The sequence below is a fragment of the Phaseolus vulgaris genome, chromosome 9 (assembly GCF_000499845.2).
Source record: "Phaseolus vulgaris cultivar G19833 chromosome 9, P. vulgaris v2.0, whole genome shotgun sequence".
Taxonomy (NCBI): domain Eukaryota; kingdom Viridiplantae; phylum Streptophyta; class Magnoliopsida; order Fabales; family Fabaceae; genus Phaseolus; species Phaseolus vulgaris.
The window spans coordinates 28741834-28758409 of record NC_023751.2 but is presented as its reverse complement, the minus strand read 5'-3'; the positions used below and the strand labels follow the sequence as shown (position 1 = coordinate 28758409).

The following is a 16576-nucleotide window of genomic DNA, read 5'->3' as shown; positions in this document are numbered from 1 at the left end:
TAGGGATAGGTTTCTCTCATGATTTCTTCTATTTCCCAAGATGAATCACCAAACCTATCATCCCACACTACCTTCACCATACTGATTGTCTTGCTTTTGAGTTGTTTACTATGATAATCTTCAATAATATATGGTTTTACTTCAATTGATTTGCACATTATCCATTTCCAAAACACTAGTTTTTCAACATCTGATAAGGCCCAAAAACTTAAGAGATAACTTCCTCAATCTGATAACTTGTCTAACACCCTTGGTAGGTGATACTCCTAGGAACACATGGTCTCCAGCTGTAAACTCTGATAACTTGTCTTACACCCTTGGTAGGTGATACTCCTAGGAACACATGGTCTCCAGTTGTAAACTCCAAAGGCTTATTCCTCTTATCTTCATATGATTTATGTCTACTTTGATAAACTTTCATTCTATCTTGTATATGCTTCACCTTCTCAGTGGTCTGTTGAAGTAACTCTAGCCCAACCAATATTATCTCACTATCTTGATACCAACATAAAGGAGTTCTTCACTTTCTCCCATACAAAGCTTCATATGGTGTCATCTAAACACTGACATGATAACTATTATAATGAGCAAACTCCACCAAAGACAACATCTCATTCCAACTTCCCAGATCATCCAATACACATGCCCTCAACAAATCTTCTAAGAACTAGATCGTTCTCTTAGACTGTTCATCTGTTTGAGGATGATATGCAGAGCTCATACATTTAAAAGTCATTAAATTTTATCACTTAAGCACGATTGAAGGCTCCATTAAGTGATATGCCATAACTATTAGAGGTTAAAATGTAATAAACTTTGTATCATTGCTTGATTAAGAATAGCTTAAATTTAGGTTAAGTGATTTGACACTATTGTTGAGGGTTAAAATGTGGTACTTTTTTTTACTATTGATGGTTTAAGCATGACTTGAGTGTCAGAAGTGATTAGATTCACCTTCTTCTAATGATCCCCTACTTTTATATAAAGGGTCACACCACACATTTTTACACCCATTCCTTGCCATTAATTTGTTATTTTGCTTCAATAAATTTCTTTCACTTTTTTTTTTCTAAAAGTAATCTCATTATTAAAGTTATTCTTAGGCTTGATTTGACAACATTATATTGTTTTTCGTTTTGTAGTTATTGTTTTCTTATTTATCTTGTTATTTTGTTAATAGATATTTACCATTTTCAATTTAGTCTTAATATTTTCATCTAGGATTTTTTCTTACTTAGAAAGTTAAAATCTATCTAACAATTATTTCTTGCTTAAGCGTGGCAATTCTTCCACTTAAACGACCATGATACATGATTAATTCATTTAAACCATCTCACTTAAGCGTCCTTACTCAATTAAACTATTGTCGCTTAAGCACTTAACATTGTTCACTTAAACATAAAACTTTTGTTGCTTAGGCGTGACTCACTTCAGATAACCTGGTTTTCACTTAAATGACTTTATCAATTTAGAACTAAAAAACACTTCCAATTCTTTTTTTTTTTTCAGACGGCGAGAACAAAAACCATTACAATAGTTGTCAAAAAACTTTCCTGTAACATCTATGTTTGGAAAATAGTTTATCTCTACATACTAGTCCAACATGGTGCCAACGGCCGAAAACATGTACTCTGGCCTTTTCTGGTAATATTATTTTAACATATTTCTACAACTGAAGAGAAATGAAGATATATAAAATGAAATCTAAAAAGTCTTAGCAAAAAATTGTATACAGTGAGCACAACTGCACAGGACATAACTCACCATGCCTTATTTTGTTTTTGTTTTTCCTACAGATATCTTTATGGAGGCAATCATGTTTGAAATACTTTTGGGTATAAAATGTACTTGAGGTGTCCATATTTAGTGAAAGAAAGTACCTCAAACATAATTGCAGAAAGATATTGCTGAAAACAAAAATAAATCAAATAGGACATGATGTTTCTCCCTGTACATTATCGCTGAAAATCACCTGGACTAACTTGACTTGGATCAATCACAACCCCATGAATTGGTCCTGCCCGGCCTAAGTTTCTACGTTGTCTTGCAGAAAATGAGGATGATAATTGAACGCCATCAGGAATAGGAACCTTCTGCGAGTGGCCAGCAATGCATAGGGTCCCAGTATCATCTTGCTCCCAGTAAACTTCTACCATAAACCCAGTTGGGTTTTCCACAGACTGTGTTCCTGGAATTCCCACAAACCTAGCTCCTACAGGAATCTGCATGTTTATTGTATTGGTCAGCAGAAAAGGATTACTCGTCTTACTTGCAACTTCTATTGAACTGAAAAGCAGAAGGGTAATTCTGCAACTTTGAATATTGTGATCAGGTATAAATAAGTATTTATATTCACTTTGTATCAGAAATTTATAGAACCAATTACAACTCAACCCTTTTAGACTGTAGAAAAATATGAAGCAAAATACTGTTACACTGACCTGCACGGATTCCCCAGATGTTAAGGTCAGGGTTATTAGCCTTCCTTCGGCTGTAGCATTTTCTAGCTCTGCTTGTCTTGCAATATTCAAGAAAACTTCTTCGAGAGTTGTAAGACCAAGCTGTATGTCAGAAATGCCAAATTCTTCTTCTCTATCTTGGAGCTCCGAAAAGAAATTCTGTTTGGAAAGCACCAGGAATATAAGATAATGTATCCCATATAATTAAGAACAATTTGTGTTCATGGTTGCTATTCTCGCTAATAATATAGCTCACACTGGTGCGGTGGAGCCTGCCTGTGTCTACGTTACCTAAACAATTTTCAGCTTTCTATCAAATACATGCAGTATGCACACATGTTTGCAATCGCAACTTATGTCCACGGGGAATGTAAATAGAGTTATCCTTGATTACAATCAAAAACTGACATCAAAGAGATAACCAGGATTCACTTAAAATATTTTTCTTGAAGAAAATAATTTCATGACTAACCAAGAACATATTCCCAAATTATTAAAACACGGTTCACAGTTGAATCGTTTTTCCCCCTTTAAGGCAACAAAGAATTTGTTCAACCTTCTGTCATTTAAAGTGAAGTATTGGTGTTCTCTGGTAAGACACTAGATAAGTTAGCTAAAGTCTATTCAAATTAGTTATCGTTAAGTCCACCAAGTTTGAAACTGACTAAAGATACAGAAGTTTACATGGTCAGCAAAATCATAGTAAATATTGTGACTCGGCAAAAATTTCAGCCAATAGGGACCAACTTAAACTAGAAAATTCCAATGAAGATCTGTTTCCATGTCAATCAGTACTTAAACAGTTAATCCAAACCCTGGGTTAGAGAAATTTTAAGGAGATGGACAAAGGCAAGGAAAGAAAGCTTACTGTTAGGAGCGCCTCTCTGTCATGGGGAATCACGAAAGTTACGAAGTTATTGGTCTCCTCTTTTGGCTCAACATTTAAATACTGTCGAAAGATTTCAGTGGTTAAAAACCAATACTTCTATTGTCAAGGAATTTTTTTAAACCATTATAATAATTCATCTCACATTCTTAAAGAATTTCTTCACTTCCTCTCGATGCTCCGTAGATATTGCATCTCCATTGGTAGGACTGCGTTCAATATTGTTTCCAAAGAAACTGAGATTAGCAATAAAACCAGTACCAAAGCGTGATTTTAATCTGATTGAGGTGCCAATGCAGCGAAGTCTTCCTTTTGCCATGATTCCTATGCGGTCACTTAGAATGTCAGCTTCTTCCATAGAGTGCGTTGTAAGAACAATGGCACGCCCTTTTTTTGCATTTTCAATTATGTCCCACACATGCCTTCTTGTTATTGGATCCATACCAGTAGTCTATGAAATTAAAATGAAAGATTAATCTTATAATCATGTCAACAGAATATATGCATGAAAGGAAAATACTGTCGTACATACCGGTTCATCCAAAATGACTAACTTAGGGTCACCAATAAGGGCAATTGCAACACTGAGACGGCGTTTCATTCCTCCACTGTAACTTCCAGCTCTGACTTTGGCTGCATCCGTGAGTTTCACCTCTGCTAATGAAGTCTGGGTAATCTACATTTTTTCAGAAGAACTTGAATTAAAAGGAATGAGAGGAAGTATTCGAAATAGCTAATAATAATTTCAAATATTGCACACACACACATAATCATTGGTTGTACAGAACAATTTCAGGCCTGGAGAAGACATACTGATTTTATGGAAGCTGGGGGCAGGCCTTTAATAGTAGCAAAGAGTTGGAGGTGTTCTTGGCCAGACAGTGCATCCCATAGTATATCAAACTGCAGATTAAAATAATCAATATCAGGTCAGTCATCCGTTAATGGGACGAGAAGAAAATTTTATTGAATTCGAAAATCATGTTGGTGTGTCTGCGAGAGTGAGAGAGAGAGAAACACCTGTGGACATACTCCTATAAGCTTTCGAATATTTGACATGCCAATAGAATTTCTGATTGAATGTCCATAAACCAACGCTGTTAAAGAAAAAATTGAAAATGCTAACATACTCTATGACTTTTGTAATTTTAGTTAACGAATATTCAATCTAGTAGTTAAAGACAGAGACACGGATAGAAAGTATCACCATCTCCGTTAGTTACTGGAGTTATCCCTGTCAAACAATTAATAGCTGTCGTTTTTCCAGCTCCGTTGGGTCCTAGAAGACAAAACAACTGATCCTTTGCAAAGTTCACCCACAAACCCTGAAAATAATTGCAGAATAGCACATTCAACACCATCTGAATATAGGTATATCTCCAACATGTTGCCGTATTGAAACATGAAATATCCACATCCACATAAAATATTAAAGGGGGAGGAAGAATTTCCGGAAACAAAAAATTGATAATCATGATCCAAAATGAGATCAAGCTGAAAAATTCAGCATGTTTGTAGTTTGCATGACTATTCGATTGAACTACACCCATGATACTTTGGCAAAAGTTTTTCATAAACCAACTAATTCCAAGCACCCAAAATAGGAGCCCTTGTGGTTGAAGCATGGATACTACAATGAACAGACCCATCTTTGCATTCTTGTCCTGACTCCTGAGATTTCACTTCTAATGAGAAGATTTTGGCCATATCATGAACTAAGAAACTCAAAAATGTTGCATGAAATCAACAAGTTTTCTTCTAATCACCCCCCAACTTCAAGGATTAAAAGTTCAATAAGAAATAATTTACCTTAACGGCAGTGTAAGGAGCAGTTTTTTTACATTTGCAGCAGCAACCAATGTTACGTGTACCGGGATAGGTCTTTGCAAGGCCATGCATTTGAACAGCAATATTTGTATCAACCAGCCCTTCTGTTAGTTGCTGTTTCACTTTGCTTTCTTCATCAAGGACATCTTCATCATCAGGTGTACTTATTTCCTGACGTGGGTTTGAATCTACACAACTACAAAGCCCACCCTCTATGAAAGGAAGATGATGGACGGGGAAGTAGTGTTAAGCCATAAAGAGCTGGAAGGAAGAAAAAAAACAAATTAACCCAACAAATTAATCACCTTTCACTTTTTGACCCCCTTTTCCCAACCAATAACCGGGATTTAGAAAGTAGAATATTGACTTCCTCACACCCGATGCATTTGGGATTATATTGTCAAAGTAAATGGCCAGAACAAACCAGAGAACAAATGTAGCCGCAAGCCATTTATAAATATCATCCTGTCAATGAAAAGAAAAAAAATAGTGGGTAACTGCAGTAAGACAACCAAGGCTAAAAGGAAGGAAGGATAAAAGCAAATATAGAACTATGGAGCAGAAAGTAAATGGGGAAAGGAACCAAAAGGCTTCTTAAAATGAAGTGGTGGTTTGTGGAGTAGGAATTTAGAGGTCAAATCGTTGCATACAATAGTTATAACACAGTCTGCATCAGTAAGAGCACATTCTCCGCGTCTACTCCAGCTAACACCATCGTCTTCAGAAGTTGCAACTGCATCTGAAAGCACTTTTATACCTTGAGAAAAAGGATTGGGTGGGAATAACGACCACAAATCTCGTAAAGTTTTGGAGAAACTATCCGTGTAAGGAAACCCTCCTTGAACCACAAGCTGCAAACAGAAAAACAACAGATAAAGAACTTGAGCATTCACTTTCTGCTACTAAAGAAACCTTGTCTGCAAACTACAAAGCACCAAAAGGATTCACACCTGAGTCAAAAAGCCCACAATAAATATAGAGAATCCCATTGTTGTTGCCGAAGATGACTTCTTAATGAAAGCAGATAACATGAAGGCCAAGCCAGTCTAAAGTAAAAAAGGGAAGCCATATTACACATCATACAGATACAAATCCAAATGAACAAGTAGGGGCAAACAGTAAGACTGGAAGAATACCATAAATTGCTTACCATATTAAGTTCAAATAGGAAGAACAAAACAAACAGGACTGCGAAACTGTTTTTCAAGAAAAAACTGAACTGGAACATCATTCCAAAGAGTACTATGAGGAGGGCAGATATGATTGTGACAACCGTCTCCCAAATGAGCCAGGACGACCAGTAAGCAAAGTCGTAAAGGCCCATCATAGTCATTGCCTGCAAGAACAGAGGAACAACAAATTCAATCATAAAAATATGGCACAAATTCATAGGGGATGAGCATCAGCAAAATTTTACAAAATTAACGTTAATTTTAAAGTGAACGATTTACATTTGGATAATTTTAATTATGGAAACAAGTTAGTAATAAATTTCACTATGAAAAGTTTTATCTACCGCTACAGCTACTTAAAATTGTTTTAATTTGAAATCCCTTTTGTGCCAATGGTCAAAACACACGCATATTTACTTAAAATCATCGTAACTACTGTTTCAATATAATTTTAGATGATGCAACATGAATGAAACATTCACGTAGGAAAATACACAGGAATGATTTTATACAACATATGTACCTGGCGAAGTTTAAGCTCTTTCTCCGTCACCAAAGAACTTATCTGAAGAACAAAATTAAACATGGCAATGGCGAGGAAAAACGCGGGACCAATTGAACCCACGGCAGAGAAAGGACTCATGGAAGGGTGCGCGAATTCCCTCAGAAACACATTCCAACTGAAACCCGGGTCTGAAATCCCACAAATTCATTAATTAAATCGAACCATCACCAACCAAAATTAAAAAAAAAAAAAAAAAAAAAAAACTCTGCATAGTTCTGATACCTCCAATAAGGTGTCTGGCAATTTCCCTCTCGGCGGCAAGCTGAAGAGGAAGTTGAAACGACATAGTAGGGTCCTCATATTTGCCTCGCCTCTGAAGGCTGGTGGAGTTGGTCTGAAGACCGTAGCTTATAACGGTGCCGTTTAGCTGCGAGAAATGAAGCGCCCCTGGACAACGCATAGGATTACTGAACAGCCACGCATCCACCTCGGTCTTGTCCTTAAACGACTTCACCTGCACGCAATTATTCGTTATTCGCGAAGAATAAAATGCTAAATTATTGAGAATCTTGAAGATTGCAAAGAGAAATAGGGTGCCTTGGAGGGAGGGATGGGTCTGCCGGGGTTGTTGTTCATGATGCGGGTGACGATGGTTTGGAAGGTGGTGCTTTGATCACCGCTCCAAACGAAGTCGTAGCAGGGGAGTTTGATGAAGAACTTGTCTTCGCAGGGAGTTATGGGAGGAGAGGGGTGGGAGGGAGGGTCGGTGACGGTCTTGTAGGCGGAGGAGGTTGATGTCTGCGCCTTAATGGCCTTGTCGATTGCGAATATGAGGAAAATGAATATGAGAGGGGAGATCAATTGCAGAAGGGTGGCTCTCTTGTTCCGCCATGACAGTAACAGATTCTTCTTCAACAGAGCTCTGAATTGTTGGAACACCAACGGCAAACCGGTGAGAGTGGTTCTCATGGTTTGCGCGTGACCTCTCTCCCCCCAGTCTCTGTGTGTCTGTCAGTGAGTGAGTCTGTCACAGGTGGGGGACGAAAGAAGGAGATTGGAATGAAAATGTTTGGAATGTGGAATATATAGCGATGAAAATGTTTTCCCTCTTTCTCTTTTGAATACTGTTGGGTTGGGTTTGTTCTGTAACTGAAGCAACATCGTTAATCGTGAGGGAAAGCGCGGGTTTTCGTTTTCCGTCGTCATTCTCAGGGGCTGCAAATCGCGCTTACGCAAGCCTGCTTTCACTTTTGACACTGCAATGCTGCCAAATTTACGATTACTGCCATTATCTCTTCTTCTAACCATATTTCTTAATTTTTTTTACTTTCTAAACGCTGAATTTAAAAGATTATAACGATTTTAGAAAAAAAAAATTGATCCGATAAATATGAGAAGATATATCTTTCAGATGGTCTTAGAAACATCTTTCATAAACTTATGCCATGATATATTTGTCTAATTTAATTAATGTATCACTAAAATATAAATATTTCATTAAATTATTTAATTGAATACTTTCACCATTTTTTTTATCAATAACTCATTTATTTTCTTAGTTATTACTTATATTATCAAAATAATACTATTTTAGTTACTATTCACCATCATCATGTGTTTAATTTACAATAATATTTCTCAATTACACTCTATAATTACAAATAACCTTTTAAAACCAAAATACATCTTGTATATATATGATATAAGATCATTCATACTCAATTTAAATAATTTTAATCAAAGATAGTTAATTTTTAAAATTATTTATAAATAAATTATCACTGTTTGAATTATGAGTCCATCATTTATTGATGTTGCATCTTTCTCATTTGAGCAATAAGTCAAAGTCAATGTTTGAATGTTTAACTTCGGAAAGAAAATCAACAATAACAAATTCTACATAATAGAACTTGTGAAATCCTATGATACTCACAAGTAGAACTAGAAAGAAAATGTTTAAATAAAGAAGAAACTTATTTTGAAATAGGTTCAGATTACCGAAAATGAAGATATAAAAAGTATAGATTTTTTTTTTAGAAAAATTATAAATTTTAGAAACAAATAATTAAATAATAAAAATTTAATTTATATTCTTAAACATGACATTTTTAACATGTATATTTTCAAAAATATTCATTCTAAATAAGAAAAATTGGTTCTCATGCTTATTAATTTAAAATTTAAAAATTACAATAAAGTTGTTTATATTATCTAAACTATTTTTATCTTGCCAAAAAAGTATATAAATACAGCTATTTTAATTTCATAGTTTACTTAAACAGTACATAATTATTTCAGACATTTTAAAGATATTTTTTTTACAAAGACTATAAATATTTTAAATTAAAAAGATAAATAAATATTGAACGTGTGTAATAATTAACTAAAGCATGTAATATTTATAACACTTTTGATGTGAGAAATAATGTGTACTTTAAACGCATAAAATCAAATTGTAACTACTAATTAAAATATTTTTAATGTATATTTTAACAACTTCATAATTATTACATATGTAGTCATTAACTATTTTTTAAACAATCAAGATCTATTAAATATGTAGTCATTAACTATTTATTCAGGCTGGCTTTACTCAGGAACTTCAAAAGTTAATGACTAACTTCAAAATAATAAAATTTCTATGAATTTACTATTAAATAATAAAAAATAAAAAAATAAAAGAAAAATAACTAAAAGTTATTAAATAAATTTAAAAGTCAGAATCATAGAATTATTTAATAAAACAATTTACAACATAAATCATATAAAGTTCAACTACATGATTTTTTTTACAATAATAAAATCATTAACTAAAATCAAGTTTCATTAGTTATATACCTATAATATAAATATAAGACTTAATAGTTGTATTTCATTATTATGAAGATACTTTTAATTTGATTACACTATTTTTAATTAGATCACTCTTTTCTTAAAAATAAGTTAATATAATTTAGCGATATTCATGATGACAAAATCACAAATAATACATCAACAATAAATGACATAAACAATTAACGACTGATATCATTTTGATAACATTATTACATTAATTTAATAAAAAAAGATTATCTAAAAAATTAAAAATTAAAAAAAATATATATAATACTATATAAAAATAGCTATTAAACGTAAATATAATATCCAAATCAATATCATCACATCTAAAATGTTAAAAAAAAATTAAATTCAGATGTGATCCGCAATATCTGTCACTGCTATCAAAGAGGATTGAGAGAGATAACCATGTTTTTATACAAGGACATTTTGGTCATTTAGATGCGACATGGTGAAGGACAAAAGTGTCATTCGCCGTTAATTAGAATAAGACATTGGAAGTGTTGACCATGTGCTTTGATGTGATCAAGAAATTGGAAAATAAATTTTAAAAAACTTAATGAGAAGGGATTTTTGGAGAAAATATTCAAAACTCAAGGTTGAAATTAACACTTAAAAAACTATTTGCTTTTGTTGACCATTGAGTTATTCTTTGTTTTTCCATTTATCACTTTCCAGGAATACTACTCTTGTTTGTTTTATTTAGAACATTAAAATAATATTAATTACTATTTTCTTAAATAATTATAAAGAAAAAAAAAACAATAACGCGTACAATGTCTATAATAAATAAAAGAGACATATATGTAATAATATTAAATAATAGTCCAAAGAACCCATCGTGCTTGAACTAATAAATTTAGGTATATTATATAAGATTTTAGATTTTGTTCTCATATACACACCAAATGATAATAGGCAATAAAAATAGAATATGTATAACTGGAAAATGGTGAATACGTACACGGAAGCGTATATTTGGTTAGCCATGGAACGGAAAGAAAAACAAATATGTTGGAGATTTAATATCTCATACAACAAAATAAACAAAATAAATTAAAATAAATTTTAAAAATTCATTTTTTACAATTTATAATTACAATATTTAATTATAAATCAAAATATTTTTAAATTACGAACACACATATCCTCTTGTTTTTACTACTACTAATAATAAAATAAATAAATTAACATTCTTAATAAAATTAATAATATTTTAAAAAATAGCTTTAATTTTATTTACTTTTTACTTTTCTTCCCTTAAATCATCACTATTTTTGTTTTATATTTTTAATTTAATAATCTAAACTTAAAGTAATTTATCATCTATTTCTACACCTTTATCTTGAACTAAAAATCTTAATTTTCATTATTTTCCTTCTTTTATGTTATTTTCACTCCTTTTTTCCTTTACGTCTTCCTTGTCAAACAAGCATTAATAAAAGTCAATTTCAACGGAATTTTAAAAAATTTAGTTATTTGTTTAAAAAATTATCGAGAGGCAAACTCTAAGAAAATTGTGTAGCTAAACTGAATTTTTAAACACAACTTTTCTTTTCATTAAAAAATTTAAATTATATTTTAAGTCAGAAACTTCAAATTTATACTATATATAACTTCTGAAGTCAAATTTTAATTTATTTCAAAATGAATGTTGGAGATCCCATGTCGACTAGAGATTAGAGTCTTTCATTGTATATAAGTGGGTGCAAACCTTAATCCTAGGAGCCGGTTTTATGGGGTTGAGTTAGGCTTAAAGTTCACTTCGTAACATGGTATCAGAGTCTATCCTAATGAGTGTTTGTGTAGGGCCTATTGTGCCACCCACTATCGGACCGCTATCGTCCACTTTGTAATATTGAATTCTTATTTTAAAATATAACCCAATATTATTGTTTATATAGTTAAAGAAAATTCATGTTTTAAAGCACTTTTTTTCATTGGAAAGTGCATTTTGAGTTGCATCTTCTTCATATTTAATTTTTTTAATAATGATTAAATATATTTTTCGTTTCAATATTATAATATAAAATTAGTTTTTTTTTTTACTTTAACAAGCAATTGAAAAAGTTATAGTTTGTACTCAAAATAATAACGAATTTTGAAAAATAACTAACAGTAATTTCACATATTATTTTCATAATCTAAATGGTATAAAGTTTAAACAAGAAACAAAAATCAATTTTGTTTTATAGTATAGGAACTAAAAATGTATTTAACCATTTTTATAAATATACTCTTTTTGTAATTTATAAGTTTACTTCAAAAAATTTTAAAAAAATATATTAATATTTTACTCATGAAGAAAAATTTAAATATTTTATGTAGAACTTGTTTGAACAAATATCCCAAAAACTATTTATAGGAAAGAAAAATATTAACTTTTCTGTATAAAATAATTTGTTAAAGTTTTATTATATAGGTTTCTTTACATTTTTATTCAAAAATTATTTATACCCTAATTTCAACTTATAAAATTTGTATTCCTTAAAATGTTTATAAGAAAATCCTTTTTCAAGTGACTGCTACACTATACAGCCTTAAATCCACATTTTTTAAAATTCAGCACGACAAAATCACGCCATTGCTTTATTTAGACGAAACACACAAAGTTTCAAACCTAAGGAGTTTCTATATATCTATTTTTACTTTAATTTATTTTTATTAAAAGAAAAATATATATTGCCAAAGCTCAAAGGTTAATATATAAAAGGTCACTTTAATATATTAATGAAAGGTTACTTTAATATAAAAACAAATATGGGGTATTAATATTTTATAAATTTGAGTATTTTTTGCGTGTACCGAGAAGGTGTCAATTTTCATTATTCCAAGATTATTTGCTGATGTTTGAATCCGTTTATACCTACCCAACCCATTCAACACTTTATTATATAAAAATAAGTTAACATTAAGATTCAATAGTTTAAAAATACATTAGTTAAGACTTTACACTTAAAATTACAAAATTATAATTCAATCTCTAACTGTTCCAATATGTGTCCATCATAACATAATAATCCCTTAATTTGATCATTTGATGACGTTCATAACTTCGACTTCCTCTTCTTGGATTCATTTTTTTTACATCTTTCTCTCTCTCTCATTATTTGTCTTATAATTTATTAGAGTTAAAAAGGTTCATTTTCATACATCACTGTGTTTCACTTGATATTTGTAGAAATTGTATGGAGATGTTACTTTTACTTCATATCTTATATAACATATTACACGCGTAAGAGAGAAGAGGAGAAAAAGGAGAGAAAAATATTATATAATTGCAAAGATAATTGACTATATGGAGTAAAAAGTAAATAATTACAAATTGTAAAATTTTATGTATATGTTCTTTTCAAGAAGGATAAAGTGTTGATCTAAGTTTTGTTACTTAGTTGTTCAAATTGGTTCTTGAGTTAATAAAAAAAATAACAATTTAACTTATTCTAATTTTTACATGACATAAAGTAACACTATAAAAAAAATATTTTAACGGGTTTATTTTTACATTATTCAGGATTAAAATCTCTATTAAGTTATTTACATAGAGTTGTAGTTTTTCCCGCTAAATCATTCCTGGGGAATATGTTTCTTGATGTTTTTTTAAACTTTAAAAAGAGTTTTTTAGAACTCCTGTTAAATACCATGGGTTTAAGAACCTTCGTAAAATACTATGAGTTTCAAAATTTTCGTAAAATGACTTGTCGTTTGAAATAACCTTCAATCCCATTTTCCACTATTTCTAACGATCTTCCTGACTTCTCTCTTCCACCATAGACAGATGGCTCTCCAGCACATGCTCAATGGTCACCGATGGTAGTCCTAGCAAGGAATCACAATTCAGCCGCACTTATGTCTATTATATATAAGGAGAAGAAACACCAAATAAGGTAGAATCTTTTTCTTAGTCCAATATTGTTTCTTCCATCACCTTACTGCCCCAACTTGGGTCACAAGTCACTCTTACCTAGTTTGGCAACAACTAGTGTTTATCATTGCTTTATATATCATAAATAATTGCATTATCCGTCAGATGTGGACTTCAAAGTCATGTATATTTTTGGCTAAAGATTGGAATAACATATTGCGAGGAGAAAATTAACTTTATTACTTATCACTTTCACAGTGAATTAATTATTAGTTACATTTTAAAATGAAGACCTTAATTTAAAATATTTCAAATTTATGAGAATTAACAATTATAACTAAAGTTAAAATTGCACATAAAATATACATACATCAAAAGCTAAAAAAAAATAAGTCAGATTTTTTGAAATATGAACTTGTAAAAAAAAATAGAAATTATATAAACCAACTATCATGAATCATAAAAAAATATGCATGGTAAAATATTTATAATGAAGGATAAGAAAGTGATATTCCCAAAAAAATATAACAAATAATTTATTATTACACTTTCAAATTTCACTTTTACTAATTTTCAATTTTTAAAAAGGTTCCTAAAAATAGTAAAATATAACTAAACACCTTTTTAAATATATTCGAAAATAATACTTCGAAGAATATCATTTCTAAAAAATGTAATATAATTCCACCAGTAAAATTTTGTTTGAGTTATAAAAAAAATAGCTCTGACCACTTACAGTAACAAGTAGAAAATATTGATCAATATTATCTACTAATGTACACCATACAAACCGTCGTAATCCTAACACAAAAATTCAAAAGAATAATGTAATTTTTTTTTTTCAAATTCAAACAAAAGTATTAAAAAAAATCAATCCAATCATTCTGGTAGAATATCAAAGCCAATCATGAATCTTGGCATTTATACATTTGTGTACATTAGTTCCAGGACCATATTTTGTTTTTTTCTTGAATACAGTTTTTTTCATGAACAATTTCTGATGAGAACAAGGTTGTTTTGTCAAACCATAATGCTTGAGGTTTTCCACGGCGGATAACATTGGACAACGACATTACTTATGCGAATTTTCTGCACACATATGGGAACATAGACAACTGAATTAGTCTAGGAAGATTTTTTTGAAAACTGTACGTTCAAATCATTGTATCCATATACAAAATCATAATTGCTTATGGACCACAAAACATCACTAATTCGAACAAGGAGAATAATATCTAACAAGACTAATAATAACTAATATTCTCTAGTTGATGATAATGCACATTAAAAAAACTGTATTTAAATAGTTATATTTAATGTTTCTAGTGATTTTAATCTCTAATAAATAAGTTAGTTTGTTTTTTCTCAATAGATCTAACATTTTTAACAGATTATTAACAGTTTTTACTAGATTTAATTATCTTAATATAGATTTAATTATCTTATTTGTCCATACATTTAGGGTTAACATTCAATTTAGTATCGTGATTTTAAAAAAAAATCAATTTAGTCCTTATGTTTTTTAAAATGTATACAAATTGGTCATTTCTGTTAAATCGCACCTTACGGCGTCAAGGGCTACTTATGTGGCAGAGAGAGATGGAATTAAGAGATATTATGTGGCAGAGAGAGATGGAATTAAGAGATATAACGTGTCAAGTGGCGGTGTCCCCTAGGCCTTAACCCCTCACATCGTCGTCGGCATCAGGATCGGTTTCTTCAGTGGTGATGACGGCAACGGGGAGCCGTTCGACGGCAGTTTGGGGACGCAAACGATTTGTTTTGTATATAAAGAAAAAGAAAGAAAATGAAAGGCAAAAGCAGAACATTAGAACCCAACTCCAAATATGCAAAACATTAGAACATTTAAAAAATAAATGCTAAATAGATTCCTCGTGCTTTTCACAAAGCATACACATAGAACATATGTACAAACCTTTATTTTGAATATGTTGATTTGTAGGAAGTCGCCCATGAAATTTTTTTCAGAGTACTAGAATTTTGGAAGGCAGAATATATGAAAACCAAATGAATTTACCCAAACCACAAAGAACTTCGGGTTCTAAGAAAAAAGTCTTCGTCGATTTAAGAGTGAAACGACCAGACTCATCTAAAATCCAATTAGGGAGATCCTGTTCCTCCCTAACCATGATATGATTAAAAAAATGAGGCATCTGCTGTAAAAACAAGGGAATATTCCAATCACAACCAGTCCAAAACTATATCCAGAATGCTAACACCATCAAATAATTCTGCAATATTTGTTAAAGAAGTAGTAGAACACCATTTATCATTCATTCCAAAAATTAATAAAAGTACCTGTACTAACAGTCCAAAAAGTATTATCAAGTATGATAGAATAAAACTGTTTAATTCTAAGCCAAAGAGGTGAGGATCTATAAGCCATTCTAAATTCGTATTTTGATTTAAGAACTTTGGCTTTCAGGAGCCAAGGCCTATTGCTATAAGCAAAGTTTCAAGCTAGCTTAAGAAGATACACATTATTTTCATGATGGAGATTAGTAATATTCAAACCTCCATTCTCAATAGGTGAAAAAATCATCACCTAATTAACGATAACTATGCCTTTTTTAGAATATCATAAGTCCAAATAAAATTTCGACACCACTGCTCAACTTGCTTAAGAAGTGAAACATGCCATTTATACATATTAAAGCTATAAGCTAGAAAAAAAGTTCAAAGAGATGGTTTTAAACCCATTAAATGCTCTAAAGTTCCAAAAGGAAAATGCACACCGGAAGGAAAATGAACCGTCTAGAGGAAAACGGGTTGCTTGAAGAAAATACACCACTAAAAGTTAGGCAAAGAAGAAAGACACGAGAAATAAAAAAAAAAATCAATTTCGAATAATCAAATAGGGCAAAGGGAAAAAGAATATCAACGAAAGCCTTAGTGCAAGAAGAGATAAATTGTTGTTTTCCTTGAAAATTCTGAATTCTTTCTTACGATCGAGAGATGAAGATGGGAAGAGCGTGCTTTGTGTGCTTATGCATGCCTATGATT

At 31.2% G+C, this 16576-nt stretch overlaps 1 protein-coding gene across 1 annotated transcript; it reads right to left on the bottom strand.

The window, feature by feature from the left end:
• Positions 1-1537: 1537 nt before the first annotated feature.
• Positions 1538-8164, bottom strand: LOC137822729 (ABC transporter A family member 2-like). The gene is made up of 16 exons (XM_068627683.1): positions 7447-8164; positions 7132-7363; positions 6868-7037; positions 6323-6508; positions 6123-6218; positions 5823-6023; positions 5478-5637; positions 5155-5384; positions 4553-4670; positions 4366-4442; positions 4159-4248; positions 3878-4021; positions 3491-3796; positions 3328-3408; positions 2442-2618; positions 1538-2222 (listed from the first exon to the last, which is right to left on the bottom strand). Exons 1-16 carry the CDS (start codon positions 7816-7818, stop codon positions 1956-1958), a joined length of 2907 nt encoding a protein of 968 aa, XP_068483784.1. The 5' UTR covers positions 7819-8164; the 3' UTR covers positions 1538-1955.
• Between the last annotated feature and the right edge of the window lie 8412 nt (positions 8165-16576).

Coding starts and splice junctions, on each gene's coding strand:
- LOC137822729 (XM_068627683.1), bottom strand. CDS start 7,818: ATGAGAACCACTCTCACCGGTTTGCCGTTGGTGTTCCAACAATTCAGA. Junction 6,509..6,867: donor AAGAGCTTAAACTTCGCCAG/GTACATATGTTG, acceptor CTGTTCTTGCAG/GCAATGACTATGATGGGCCT. Junction 3,797..3,877: donor TAGTCATTTTGGATGAACCG/GTATGTACGACA, acceptor TTAATTTCATAG/ACTACTGGTATGGATCCAAT.